Source organism: Myotis nattereri, assembly GCF_964212035.1.
Source record: "Myotis nattereri genome assembly, chromosome: 5".
Classification (NCBI taxonomy): Eukaryota; Metazoa; Chordata; class Mammalia; order Chiroptera; family Vespertilionidae; genus Myotis; species Myotis nattereri.
The window spans coordinates 76,976,503-76,991,814 of record NC_138080.1 but is presented as its reverse complement, the minus strand read 5'-3'; the positions used below and the strand labels follow the sequence as shown (position 1 = coordinate 76,991,814).

Genomic DNA, 15,312 nt, shown 5'->3' with positions numbered 1-15,312 from the left:
AAAGAACTGTTGTTCACATGATCTCATTATATCCCCGGACCAATCTGTAAAGCTGAACACTTGTCACATTTCGAGAGGAACTGCTGCTCAGAATCAATGCTCTCACCTCTGGCCACGATTCCTTGGTTGGTTTTTGGGGAGACTACCTTCCTTACCCCCGCCCCCATTCCTTCTCAGGAAAGGCCTTTTCTCCTATTTCCCCTTCAATACAGATGCTCGGGGCCCCTCCTCTTCTCCGGCTCTACCCTCGTTGGATCAGCGGTCGCCAACCGGCGGTCCGCGTAGCACTGGTGACCCGTGAGGTCCGAAAGGTTGGCGACCGCTGCACTAGATGACCTCACCCTCTCAGGGTTCTGGCCACCACATGTAGACTGACAGCTGCCAGTTCTACTCTGCAGCCCCAATCTAAGAGAAGTAGTTTTTAATGCTAAAGGCCACAATTTACCATAAAAATTTAAGATATGAGTATATATGCACAAAATAATACAGCAGGAACTTTCATATAATAGAAACTATAGAAATGCAAGGAGATTTAGACAAAGACACACTAATAATAGAAGACTTTGATTTGCTTTGCCCAATTCCAAACAAATCAAGTAGTCAAAATTAAATGAGAATTTAGAAGTCCAAACAATATAATCAATAAGGTAGATGTTACTGATACGTATCAAACATTATGCCCTGAGAATAGAGAATATACTTTCTTATCAAGTGGTCTGAAATATTTGTACACACAAAAAGATTATATGTTAAGCCATAAACCAAATCTCATTAAATCTTCACAGTAAAAATAATATAGATAGCATTCTATAATAACAACACAATAAACATTGACATTTATAACATACTAGCATTTAGAAAACAAAGAGTGCCCTTCTATTTGGATGTGTGTGGGGGTATATATTAAATAAGCCCAAAATCAAATGGAAAATACAAATTCAAAACCGCAGAATTTCTAGTAAACAATAATAATGAGCATATATAGAAGGATCTAAGAATATAGTTAAAATAGTACTCAAAGAAAAATTCACTGCCTTAAATAAGTTTATCAACATAAATAAAAGAAAAATAAATGAAATAAACGGCTGGCTTAAGAAACAAGAAAAAGAATTATAAAATAAACCAAAGGAAAGCAAAAGAAAAAATAAATAAAGATAAACACAGAAATTAATCAGTTAATCTAACAAAATATAGAACTTATAAATAAGTAAGCTTATTCTTTTAAAAAATTCAATAAATTAGGTAAGTCACAAGCTAAGTTAATCATAATGAAGGAAATGCACTAAAATCCAAAATAAGAAATTACAAATGGGAAATAGTCACACAAATATTAGAAAGTAGAAAACAAAGCAAAAACAAAAAAGAATACCTTATACAATTTTATGCAGATAAATTTGAAAACCTATATGAAATATATAATTTCATCAGAAACTAAAGATAGAAAACCAAAATAGACCAATTTGCATAAATTTTTCAAAATAATTTGAATATAATATTATGCATAATATAACATATAGATATAACGTTATAAAAGTTACAATAAAACTTTTAAGAAATAATTTTGTCAAAATAATTAGATAAAATTTGTCAAACACCCTTCTCCCTCCCCCCAGAAAACGTAAGAAACATCAGGTTCATTGTTTTATAGGGGAATTCAACAACTCTACTAACCTTTAAAGAACAAATTATTCCAGTGATTTTTGAAAATTCTCCATAGCCTAGAAAAAGAACAAACTCATTTCAAAAAGAAAATATAAATACATTGATATCAAAATATAATAACAATTGTAAGAATAAAGAAAAATAGGCCAATATCATTTAAAAGTAACAATACAAAACTCTTAAATAAAATTTTAGCAAACAGAATCCAAAAGCACACTGAAAGAAGAATATATTATGACCAGCTGGTCAGTGTGGCTAAGTGGTTGAGCATTGACCCATGGACCAGGAGGTCACAGTTTGATTCCCTGTCAGGGCACATGCCTGGGTTGTGGTCTTGACCCCCAGTAGGGGGTAAGAGGTAGCTGATCAATGATTCTGTTGCATCATTGATTTTTCTATCCCTCTCCCTTCCTCTCTCTGAAAACAATAAAAACATATTTAAAAATAAATAAATAAAAGTTATTTTTTAAAAAGAATATATGACCAAATGGAGTTTATTTTAGGAATGGAAATAAGGTTCAATATTAGAAAATCTAATATAAATCATATTATGAACTACTGAACCACTGAGCCAAACCAGTGGGGTCATCTAAATAGAAAATCATGGGTAGCTTTATAAATACTGAAAACGCATTTGATAAATACTTATTCTTGATTTAAAACATTTAGAAAAATGGGAATTAATGGGTACTTTCTCAAAATGAAAAAAAAATTCTTAGCAGAAAAGCAATAGTTTGCTTAACAGGGAAATGCTAGAGACTCTAATATATAGAATATGTTAGACTTAATAACCAATGCATTGTAGGCATGAGAAATAAATTAGTGGTAAAAGAATTGAAGAAAAACATTCTAGATTATTTTTCTAGCGTATCCTCTAGAATTCTCTTAAGGTTTCCAGACCCAAAAGGATTGGAGAGGAATGTTCAAGGTAGTATTAGGAGGTAAAGGAAAGAGGATAAGCAAAAAGAGGAGGAAGGGAAGGAGAAAAGGAAAAAATGAAAAGAAAGAAAGGTTTGGTGGTTTGAATACATTTGACACTCCATCCAAAATGTGGAGCCTATTTTTTAAAATGTGTTTTTATTGACGAGAGAGAGAGAGGGAGAGAGAGGAAGGGTGAAGGAGAGATAGAAACATCAATGAGAGAGAAAATATCAACATTAATCAGCTGCCTACTGCATGGTCTCAATAAGGATCAAACCCATAACCTGGTATGTGCCCTGAACAGGAATTGAACCGGTGACATCCTGGTGCATAGGTTGATGCTGAACCACTGAGACACACTGGTGGGGTCAAAATATGGAGCCTAATTTCCATGCCCCTGAATGTGTACTGGACTTAGTGACTAATGAATAAGTCAAAAATGATGTTATGTGACCTAGGAATCCATGTCATGAAAGATATTGTAGCTTCTACCTTGCTGTTTCTTGATTCACCTGCTCTGAAGGAAGACCCCTGCCATACGAGGACACTCAAGCAGCCCTGTGGAGAGGTCCATAGTGAGAAACTGAGATCTGTGGCAAACAGCCATGTGAGTGAGCCATCTAGGAGGTGGCTCCTCTGGCCCTAAACAAGCCTTCCCATACATGAAGCACCAGCCAATAAATGTCCTGAAACCTCATCAGAGATGCTGAGCCAGAACCACCCAGTTGAGCTCCCCCAGCATTCCTAATTTACAGAAATTGTGAGATAATATTTATTGTTTTAAGTCACTAAGTTTTGTTATGCAGCCATATAACTAATACAGAAGGCAAAACAAAGTCATTTCAGGTGGATAAAAAGTGAACATGCCACCAGCAGACCTATAGTAAAGAAAATGCAAACAAATTTTTCATGCAGAAGGAAAATAAAACCAGATTGTAAGAGATAGAGAAGGAATGAAAAACAAGTAAAGTGATAAATGTGTGTATAAATCTAATGTTTCATCGGGTTTTAAAATATACCACAAGAATAAGATCTAAATAAGTGGAGAGATACATCAGAATTATGAATTGGAAGATTCAATGCTGTTAAATGTTAGTTCTTCCCAAATTGACCTATAGATTCAATGCAATCCCAATTAAAATCCCAGCAGCCTATTTTCTAGAAATTGGCAAACTAATAATAACATTTGTATCAAAAAGCAATAGCATAAAATAGCCACAAAATTTTTGTAAAAGAACACAGTTGGCCTTGGCCAAATAGCTCAGTTGGTTGGAACCTTGTCCTGATTCACCAAGGTTGTAGGTTTGATCCCCGGTCAGGACACATGCAAGAATCAACCAATGAATGCATAAATAAGTGGAACAATAAATCTCTCTATCTTTCCCTCAAAATCAATTTTTAAAAATATATTTTTATTGATTTCAGAGAGGAAGGGAGAGGGAGAGAAAGATAAAAATATCAATTATGAGAGAGAATCATTGATTGGCTGCTTCCTGCACACCCCACACTGGGGATCAAGCCCGCAACCTGGGCATGTACCCTGATGGGAATTGAACTGTGACCTCCTGGACTTCCTGGTTCATAGGTCAATCAATGCTCAACCACTGAGTCACACTGGCCAGGCTCAAAACCAATTTTTAAAAATTAAAAATGAAAGAAAGAAAGGAAGGGAGGGAGGGCGAGAGGGAGGGAGGGAGGAAGGGAAGGAGAAAGAAAGGAAGAACACAGTAGGATGACTCAAACAATCTGATCTTAAGACTTACTATAAAGCTACGGCAGGGTTGGCAAACTATGGTCCATGGACCAAATCTAACCTGGAGGTTGTTTTTGTAAGTCTTAGAAACTAAAAATGCTTTTTTTAGGTTTTTAAATGTTTGGAAAAAGAAACAAAGAAAAGTATGCAACAGGAATTATAGGTAACCCATCGTTTACAGAAACAGTTTACTAACTCCTGAGTTACAGTATTCAAGGCAGTATAGTGTTGGTAAGAGGACAAATAGATCAATGGAACAGAACAGAGTTCAGAAATAGATTCACACATATATGGTCAATTGATTTTTGACAAAGTACCAAGGTAATTAAATGGAAAAAGGATAGTATTTTTGACAAATTGCACTAGATCAATTAGACAACCATATGCAAAAAAAGGAAGAGGAGGAGGAATAGGAAGGGGGAGTAGTGGGAGGAGGGGAGAGGAGTGGGAGAAGGGGGAGAAGAGGGGGGAGGAGGAGAAGGAAGGAAAGGAAGGAAGAAAAGAAGGGAAAGAAGGGAAGGAAGGAAGGGAAGGGAAGGGAAGGGAAGGGAAGGGAAGGGAAGGGAAGGGAAGAAAAAAGGTAAAAAAAAAGCCCACCTGGGCCCTAACTGTTTGGCTCAGTGGATAGAGTGTTGGCCTGTGGACTCAAGGGTCCCAGGTTCGATTCCGGTCAAGGGCATGTACCTTGGTTGCGGACACATACCCAGTGGGGAGTGTGCAGGAGGCAGCTGATCGATGTTTCTCTCTCGTTGATGTTTCTAACTCTCTATCCCTCTCCCTTCCTCTGTGTAAAAAATCAATAAAATATATATATATATTTTTAAAAAGCCCACCTGGTGTGGCTCAGGTCACCATTTGATTCCCAGTCAGGGCACATGCTGGGTTGCGGGCTTGATCCCAAATGTGGGGCATGCAGGAGGCAGTCGATCAATGATTCTCTCATCATTTATGTTTCTATCTCTCTCACCCTCTCCGTTCCTCTCTGAAATCAATAAATATTTTTTTTAAAAAGGTAAAAAAGAATCTCAACCTATGTTGGGAGACAATTCTCCATGGGTCTCTCATGCATCTTCACATCTTTTTTTTTTTTTTTATTGATTTTTTACAGAGAGGAAGGGAGAGAGATAGAGAGTTAGAAACATCGATGAGAGAGAAACATCGATCAGCCGCCTCCTGCACATCCCCCACTGGGGAAGTGCCCTCAACCCAGGTACATGCCCTTGACCGGAATCAAACCCGGGACCCTTCAGTCCGCAGGCCGACGCTCCATCCACTTAGCCAAACCGGCCTCGGCGCATCTTCACATCTTAAGAGTTAGAGATTAACTCCTTTTGTTCCAGACTGTCTTTTCAAGGATGTTTTCCATGAAACAGACTGGAGATAGTGTCTACCTTCAGAGCAAAGGGCAATTTTTTGTTTTTACTGTTCAGATAAAAAAAACAATGTATTTTTCTGGGGCAAAGGTTGCACAAGTTTGCCTGCAGTCCTTTATAAAAGACTAGTGGCCTGGTGCACAAAATTCGTGCACATTAAAAGGGGGTTAATTAGAGGAAATATTTTAATATTGCTATTTGCCCTTTCTCTATAATAGAAGTGCAGAGATGAAAGAAAATTAGTAAAATGTATATGAAAATCTTCCTCTTGTCAGAGTCTGGGGCACACCACAGGACCCAGAGTCAAGTCCCTGCCTACCCGCGTGCATCTTGAAATCATGCAAGACCCAGACCTGGCCGGCCCCACCCCTGTCAAGCCGCACAGGGCGGGGGGGGGGGGGAAGTTCAGTGGAACACAGCCTCAGGTCCCCTGGTCTAGTCTCAGGTCCCCCGGCCCTGGTGCAAGGGCGAGAGGGTGTGAGGGCACGAGGGCGTGATGACAATTTGCATATTAGCTCTTTATTATATACAATTGATGTTCCCTAAGCTTGGAGTTGCTGAGCTGTGATACAAACCCTCTCTGTGTACCTGTTTGTATTTCATCCACCTGGGTCTTTTGGCATAGCCCCTGTGAGACGTGGGGGAGATGGGGAAGCAATGCAAACATGAAGCTCACACAGCTTACTGTGCTGTAACAAAGTTCTTTGTTTCTGTCTCAGGAGTCCTGTGTCTTTTGTCAGCATCCATTGAAATTGTGGCAGGGCAACTTGTTAACTTGCAAGTAGGGTAAAATTTTATATCCTTTATTGCTCTTGACAACCCCTACCTTGCATCATATACAAAAATTTTCTTGAAATGAATCATAGACCTAAATGAAAAACCTAAAACTATAAAAGTTCCAGAAGAAGACAGGAAATCTTTATGTCATTGGGTTAGACAAAGATTTCTTAGATAGGACCAAAAAGCATAACTCATAAAAGAAAAAAAAGAAACTGAATTTCATCAAAATAAAAACTTTTGCTCTTCAAATGACACTTAGGATTGTCAGGGCAGTAAGACTATTCTGTATGTTACTCTAATGGTGAATACACGTCCTTATACATTTGTCAAAACTCATAGAATGTACACCACCAAGAGTAAAACCTAATGTAAACTATGGACTTGGATGATAATGATGTTTCAGTGTAACAAAATATACCACTCTGGTGGGAGAAGTTGATAGTGGGGGTGGCTATGTGTGTGTAGGGGAGAACATATGGAAACTCTCAATATTTTCCACTCAATTTTGCTGCATAAAATTGCTCTAAAAATAAAGTCTATTTTTTTAAAAAATGGGCAAGAGATCTGCCCTGGCCAGTGTGGCTTAGTTGGTTAAGCATTGTCCCCTGAACCAAGAGGTTGCTGGTTTGATTCAGTGTCAGGGTACACGCCCAGGCTGCAGGCTTGATCCCTGGTGGGGAGCGTGCAGAAGGCAGCTAATCTATGTATCTCTTATCAATATTTCTCTCTCTTTCTCTCTCTCCCTTCCTCTCTCTCTAAAATCAATAAAAACAATTTTTAAAAAAGGGAGGGGTGGGGGGGCAAGAGAGCCCTAGCTGGTTTGGCTGAGTGGATAGAGTGTCAGCCTTCAGACTAAAGGGTCCCAGGTTTGATTCTGACCAAGGGCACATGCCTGGTTGCAGACTTGAGCCCTCTCAGAAGGGGGCGTGAAGGAGGCAGCCAATCAATGATTCTCTCTAATCATTGATGTTTCTAGCTCTCTCCCTTACTCTCTGAAATCAATAAAAAAAATTATATTTAAAAATAAATAAATTTATAAAAGGGCAAGAGAGCCCAGCCGTGGTGGCTGAATGGATGAGCGTCAACCTAAGAACCAGGAGGTCATGGTTTGATTCCTGGTCAGGACATATACAAAAATCAACCAATGAATGCATAATAAGTAGAATAACAAATGGGTCTCTCTCTCTCTCTCTTTCTCTCTCACCTTTCCTCTCTATCTCTAATCAATTTTTTTTAAAAAGGAATGAAGTATTGACATGTCACAACATGGGTAAACCTTGAAAACATTATATAAGTGAAAGAGTTTATTATAAAAGACCACATATTTTATAATTCCACTTATGTTAAATGTGCACAATAGGAAATCCAGAGATAAGGAGATTAGTTGTTATGAAAGAGAGCAATTGCTAATGAATATGGGGCTTCTTTTGGGGGGTGATGAAAATGTTCTTTATTTAATTTGTGTTGATGGTTGAATAAATCTGTGAATACACTAATTGAATTAAAAAAACTATAAATGAGTGGATTTTATGGTTTATGAATTGGACCTCAATAAAAATGTTTAAAAAAAGATAAGGTAGAAAAACTGATTTTTGTCCATGGAAGTAAGTCCTCTAAGAAAATCTGAATCATAGAAACAAGTTAGAGACAAAAACTGGTTAGTAACTGGACTTGCCTCAGGGCTCTATATAAGTAATACTAGCATTTTTAAACTACTTCACATTAAAAATTTTTTTTCTGCTTTACATTTTGAAAGCATAAGGTCAACAATTTCATATTATTAAAAGCAAAGAATACCGCCCTAGCCAGTTTGGCTCAGTGGGTAGAGCTGTAGCCTGAGGATTGAAGGGACCTGAGTTGGATTCCGGTCAAGGGCATGTGCCCTGTAGGGGGCATGCAGGAGGCAGCCAATCAATGATTCTCATCATTGGTGTTTCTATCTCTCTCTCCCTCTCCCTTACTCTCTGAAATCAATAATATATATATATATTTTTTAAAAGGATACCCATTTGTGCACTTTTGGGTTCTTATAACCTACATACATGTCTGAGTATGTTTGTATATAGGTACATATGTATGCATCTATCCCATCATTATCAAAGATGATGCTAAATAAGCTAGTTGCTGGATGACCCCTTAGCTTTTTCACACCTGTGGCTGACACAGCTGTGTAGCTGCAGCTGCTGGTCACAGAGCCCAGGTTCCTATTTGTGGGTCAGCCTTTCCACCTTACAATCAGGTGACAAAGACTTTTGTTCAGCAAGCCCTTATTAGTGTTAAGTTCCGTCACTCACAGTTGGAGTTAATTACCCAGGGCCTTGACTGAGTACCTGGTGATGGGCCTGGGAATGCCCTGTTTTAACAAGCCCCTCAGGAGGTGTGATCTGCCCTCAGACAGGCCCAGCTGCGGGCATCTATTCCTGATTGCTGTGGAGAAGCTGAGTGTCTTTGGCTTCACAGCCCTGTCCACCCTCTCCTTGTTCACAGGGTGAGAGCAGCATGCCTCCATATTGTTAACCGTCAATGAGATGTCCCTGCACCTGGTGTCGGGTCTGCAGGAACAGGATACTCATAAGACTGCCTGGTATTTCCATTCTGTATGTGGTTTCTGCCTTGGGGGGGAGAGGGGGAAGGCAGCTGATTTCTCATCAGAAGCAGCGGACAGCACATGGTTGGCTCTTCCCCTGGGCCCCACGCACAACACGGGACCTTCACTGGAGCCCGTAATCCTGGATTCTAGGGCCGGCTCTGTACCCTATGCCACATCTTATAGGGGATGATGGGGAAGCCTATTAGGTCAATAATCTCTCAAGGCTGATGCTGGCTCACGTGCTTTCCCTGTTACTGTGCTGGAATGCTTTCAGGGGTGGGAAATTCACCAGGAGCAGCGAAGCTCTTCTGTCTCTCAGGAGGTCTGCTATGTGGTCCTAGAGCAGACAGCAGTCATGCCAGCTCACCTGCTCATCTCCTCTGGACACATACATTCTGGCTCCTTCCAACATCTTTTGGAAACACCGGTGTCCCTGTTTGGGTTAAAATCCTTCAGTGGCTCCCCATTCCTCTTAGGATCTGGCCCACAGTCTCTCCCGCGGCCTGCGGTCCTTGCGGATGTCCGTGGCCTCACCTCCTCCACTGTCCTCCACTGTCCTCCACTCTCGGGCCTTGGCACACAGCTCTTGCTGTTCTCTCGCCAGGCCAGGCTCTCTCTTGCCATGGCCTTCTCTGTGTGTGGTTAACGCCTGCTCAGCTCCCAGCATCAGCATCATTTCCTTGGCCCCCCAGGTCTGGAGCAGGTTCCTTGCTTGTTTAGGCGCCTAGCACCCTGGACCTCCTCCTTATTATAATTTGTCAACGTTGGACATTTTCACTTGAACAGGTAGGTGTTTCACCAATGGCTCCCTCAGCAGATGATCAAGTTCATGAAAGCAGGCCTCTGGGTTTGCTCTCATTGCAGAGGGCCTGGCGGGTCCGTAACTGGATGAATGACTCGCTCAAGGCAGGCGGGTCCCCCACAACCTGGGTGCGGCGTGGCGACCTCTGGGAATCACAGACGGAACCGGAGCAGCTGCTCGTCAAAGTCCCCCGAACTGAGGAAATTCGTCCGCGAGCCGGGCGCCCGGGGAGCCCTCAGGGCAAGGACACAGCACAGCTGTGCCTCCAGCTGCCGAGGAAGAGAAAGGGGCGCCTGGTCTCTGCGCTTGGGGGCCTCGGTTTCCCTACGGGTTCCCCCAGGGGTCCGCCGAGAACCGCCCCTGCGCCCCGGAGCCCAGGGCTGCGGAGATCGGAGCGGCCCGGCCGGTGAGGCCGCCGCGCCCGGCGAGGGCGCTCCAGGCCGGTCCTCCGGCGCAGTCGCGCGCCGCCCGGGCCCCTCTAGCCGCCGGGGAGCGGCGCGGTGCGTGTCGGGAAGGCGGCGCGGGAAGGCGGGGGTCGGGCTTGGCCCTTGGCGGCGGAGGGCGCCATGGTGGGTGGGGATGCCGCCGCGGCGGTGGAGGAGCTGGTTTCTGGGGTGCGGCAGGCGACCGACTTCGCCGAGCAGTTCCGCTCCTACTCGGAGAGCGAGAAGCAATGGAAGGCCCGCATGGAGTTCATCCTGCGCCACCTGCCCGACTACCGCGACCCGCCGGACGGCGGCGGCCGCCTGGACCAGCTGCTGTCCCTCTCCATGGTCTGGGCCAACCACCTCTTCCTGGGTTGCAGGTGCGGTCCCCTGCCGGCTGGATGACCCTGCCCCCCGCCGCTCTGGCCCAGGCGGACCCCGCCCCGGCCTCCAGCCGCACGGGCCAGGCCTGCGTCCGATTCCCACCCTTGGCCTGCCCCTTGGGAAGATGTGTGTGGCCTCTCTGAGCCTCGGTGTCTTCGTTTGGAAAATGAGTTGTGAAGATTACAGTATGAAGGGTGAAAGCACCTAGCACACAGGCTGCCATCTAGCAAGAGCTCAGTACGTGCTGGCCTCTGAAATTGCCCGTATTTGTCTTGCTGCTGTTAGCGCCAGCCGTCCCCTCTGCAGAGTGCACTTCAAGTCCACTAGCTCCGTTCACCCCCATGGCACATGCAGAGGTCCCCAGTTTACATACGAAGAAGCTGAGAGGGGAGGTGACATACTAGGGCCTTGCAGCTGCTGGCAGGGTGTAACCTGTGGCCCTCGCCTTCATCTCCCCACTCCCCAGCCTGCTGGACCCTGAGCCAGAGCGAGCTTTTGCCTCATTGCCTTTCCTCTCAGGGAAGTAACAGATGTCTTGCATCTCCCCCCTCCCCAGCCATGAAGAAGGTGACAGATCTTGAGGCTCCCATCTCCTTTTATTTCAGCGTTTCCTGAAATTATGTTACGATAAAATGACTCAGCTTACTCCTGGTTGTCTGACTCTTGTCACCTACCCCTAATTCACTTGATTATGCTTTCAGATGTTGGGGGTTATTAGAACAAGATTTGGGGAAGCAAATCTTGCCAGTCACATCCATCTCTTTTCTCTGCCTTCTAGGCGCCCCTGGGAAATCCTGGTTAACAGGATTCAAGATTCGGCAAATGTCAGAAAGTTGGATAAATGAACAAATAATTTTATTTTCATTAGACCAACATTCCATGTGTTCAAAAACTACAGTTTTTGGCTGTCATACCATATGCATGAATATGTACTGCCAGATGTACAGTGCCTCTATTTTTGTGAATGTTTTGCTTGTTTTGTAAATTTGTTTTGAAATACCTGCTCTCTTGGCATTCCTAGAGCCACTTCTGTATTCCCAACAGGAAGAACTGTTAACTAACCTGCTGCTGAACATGTATTGATTTCCCCTGTAGTATCAAATCAGTCCTCTGAGAATTGAGTTTACAGTCCCTTTACCTGCAGTTTCTTGTTAGCCCCATACTGACAAGCAATTTTTTCCCAAGGTTTTTAACCTTACTACTTTTTATTGTGCAGTTACAACAAAGACCTTTTAGACAAGGTGATGGAAATGGCTGATGGGATTGAAGTGGAAGACCTGCCACAATTTACTACCAGAAGTGAGTTAATGAAAAAGGTAAACAGGCGTTCCAAGTGCATTTGAAATGGTATAGAGTTGATAGTGATGCATTAGAATATATACTGTTTTCTGAATAGGGTGAACCTTTACTTGCTGCTTGTGGCAGATCCTCTCCTTGCTCTTTTGCTCCTAAAAGGTATTCTGCCCTCCCTGAGATCTTTCACATCAATTTTCTTTTGTAGTATACTTTCCTCTCTTGTATGTAGCTGTATTTTGTCATGCCAGGCTATTAGAGATCAGACCACTTCATGATAATTGGGTTGCAAAACCTAAGGAGGTTTTGTAATTGACACACACATCCCTAACATTACCCATAGGCCAAAGTGAAGTGTATGTGTGTGTTGGGGGGAAGGTCTCTCTAAACTGTTATATATTGTAAAGGGGTCTTGAGCATCAAAAATGTAGGGAGCCCTGTTCTGGGATGTCCATTTTTTTATGCTGTCATCGCACACTGTGAGCCTCCAGCGGTTCTCAACCTGTGGGTCGCGACCATCGGAAAACACATATAGCATATCAGATATTTACATTGCGATTCATAACAGTAGCAAAATTACAGTTATGAAGTAGCAACAAAAATAATTTTATGGTTGGGGGTCACCACAACATGAGGAACTGTATTAAAGGGTCGCGGCTTTAGGAAGTTTGAGAACCACTGCTCCAGATAATAGTTCTCAGGCACGAACTTGGCATCCTAGAAACCAGCTTTGCAGTCAAACTAATCCTTAGCATCTGGCTACCTGGAAGAAGCCTGCAGGGAGCCTATAGTTCTGTAGCACTTTTGGATTACATGTGTTTCAATTTCCTTCAATACTAATTTTTCTTTTTCTAAATTTTTTTTAAAATTTTTATTGATTTCAAAGAGAAGGTAGGGGGAGAGAGAGAAACATCAGTGATGAGAATCATCAATTGGCTGCCTCCTCCTGCACACTTCCTACTGGGGATTGAGCCTACAACCCGGGCATGTGTGCATGACAGACTTTGTGTTGAAGGCTGTCCCCTCTCCATTGAAGGCCACCTTGAGAGCCCACTGGAAAGAGCCTTTAGGGACTTTGGTCTCTTCCCTGAGGTGTTTGCATGTAGTAGATACTGGCAAACCTTAAGCAACATTGCCAGCCCAGAACAAAAGAAAACCTTGATGTTGAGCCATGCACCTGAAAACATGTAGTTCTGCCCACAATTGACCCCCACCTCTAAAATTAGAGTTTAGTTGAGTCTTATGGCTAGCTAGCAGGTGGAAATGTATCGCCTGGCATTGTTGATATCTTAGGACTTAGTGAAGATGACTTAGGGACATGAGCTCTTTAAAGTAAGACTTTAAAAACACTTATGGTCCTGGCCGGTTTGCTCAGTGGTTAGAGTGTCTGGTCTACTGATGGTACTTGTCCAACAGTTGCAGTGTATGGTTTTTCTTTTGAAAGAGGGAGGTTCGAACACAAATATATGGAGTGAACAACATTTATCTAACAATCATCCCCAGGCACCTACTGGCAGCTTTTGTGGTTGACCAGCTTTATCCATTAACAAGCAATAATTAATAAATGAGCAGCAGCTTACTCAGAAAGGGTGTCATTACTATGACTGTCAGAATTAATATTTCCAATGCATTGTCTTAAGGAGAAAGAGGAGTGATTGACTAGGAAGCTGTCATTATTGACTAAAAGAAAGAATTTTTCATTGTAATTATTGTCCATTTCCCCTGAAAACATTTTTATCCATGAGGGAAAATGGCAGAATGGAAAGTGAAGAAGTTAGAAAAATGAGTATATCTGCGTTTCAAGAGGTTCTTTTTGTGTGCATTATGTACAGTCTTGGCAAGCTGTAGGGTAATGGAATAGCCACTTGGTGGAAGGAGATAGGATTCTAAGGTGGTGAGTATTTGTATTTAAAAAAAAAAAGCAGATTAGTTAAATCAGTTTTGTCTTGCATCCCCAAGATAAATGCTCAGTGGAGCTACCTTTTCCCCTTTATCTGCTAAAAGAAGCCAGAAAAGCTCTGTCTGACCCCATAGGCCATTCTGTTGCCTGGTGCCCAGGATGAGTGGATCACGTATCAACACTTTGTGTCAAACACCAGACTTGCAGCAACCAAAGCCAGTGGCAACTGTTGTGCTGTTGTAGTCTTGGTCTTATCAGAAGTCTGAGAGACAATTTAGAGAATAATCTCCTTCCCTTTGAAGATGGTTTCTTTAGGTGGTACTGCATTCTCCTAAAAGGAGAAAGACTTCTTATACTTTTTGTTTTTGGTGAGGAATTTTGCTGCTTTTAAATTACTCAAAAAGACTGACGCAATAGGCTTAGCTAGGATATAGGTCATACCTTGAAAACTCTGATTACTAAAAAGACTCTCAGATTGATTCATTCACACTGCTAAATGTTAAGGAAATCCATTCAAATACAAGGTGACAGCCAAAATGATTTCTTCACACCTTCCTTAAAAGTTGTCTTAAGCCATGTTTAAATTTACCAAAGGTGCTAGAGAGTACCCAGAAATAATATGTCTGCTTCATTTCGCCACTATTTCAAGACAGTTTCTAATAGTGTGAAATCCAGAAGTACATAACCTTCACATCTCCTAAATATCCTCACTTAATGTGGAATGTTGTGAATTACTACCTGGATTTAGCTGATTTTAATTTAGAACAATAACTGTGTGATTCTGCTTTTAGAACCTTTCATTGCAAAGCATGCTAGGAAAAAAAGTTAGATTTTAAGCATTTCCATTATCACATTAAATTGTGAACTTTTACAGATCACAAATGACAAAAAAAAAAAAATTAGGTTCTGGCTTCCAAATGGATGGTATGGTCAGAGTTCTGAATTTTTTTTGTGTAGTAAAATATTAATAATTTGAGTCTCCTTACTATCTGGGTAGTACATAAATATTGCATCGCTGCTGTATTTTATGAATCTGATTCACTGGTCTACATGACTACATAATCTTTTCCTTTTTCCCCCCAGCATCAAAGCTAAGACAGAAGATCCATCACATTTTCATTATCAGCTACAGGCTAGAAAGGAAGAATGTGACTTTGACCACAGAAGCTCTCTTACAACTCCTGGTATTACCAACATGTAGGGAAGAGGCAGTTGAAATGAAAGTGGCATTTTAAAAGGTCTCATTCTTCCAGTAGCTATCATTGTAAAAGTATGCATGGATATTTATGTATTTATAAATCATGCCTTTTTATTTTGTTTCTGAATATCAAACTTTTGGTTAAAATGCATATTTTTTTATGTTGATGTAATAATGGCAGGTAATGGATTTTATACTTTGGATTTCTCAACAATGTACCTTTAAGTGTGA

At 41.9% G+C, this 15,312-nt stretch overlaps 1 protein-coding gene across 2 annotated transcripts; it reads left to right on the top strand.

The window, feature by feature from the left end:
• Positions 1-10,374: 10,374 nt before the first annotated feature.
• On the top strand, positions 10,375-15,312 carry CDKN2AIPNL (CDKN2A interacting protein N-terminal like; the record flags this gene model as incomplete). 2 transcript variants are annotated; one of them, XM_081090957.1, is made up of 3 exons in its annotated part: positions 10,375-10,686; positions 11,907-12,006; positions 14,967-15,312. In XM_081090957.1, the coding sequence occupies exons 1-3, from the start codon at positions 10,448-10,450 to the stop codon at positions 14,976-14,978; spliced, it is 351 nt and encodes a 116-aa protein (XP_080947083.1). In that variant the 5' UTR covers positions 10,375-10,447. The 2 variants fall into 2 exon arrangements, with proteins under 2 accessions (XP_080947083.1, XP_080947082.1); XM_081090956.1 differs by lacking the exon at positions 14,967-15,312 and having other exon boundaries at positions 11,907-12,033.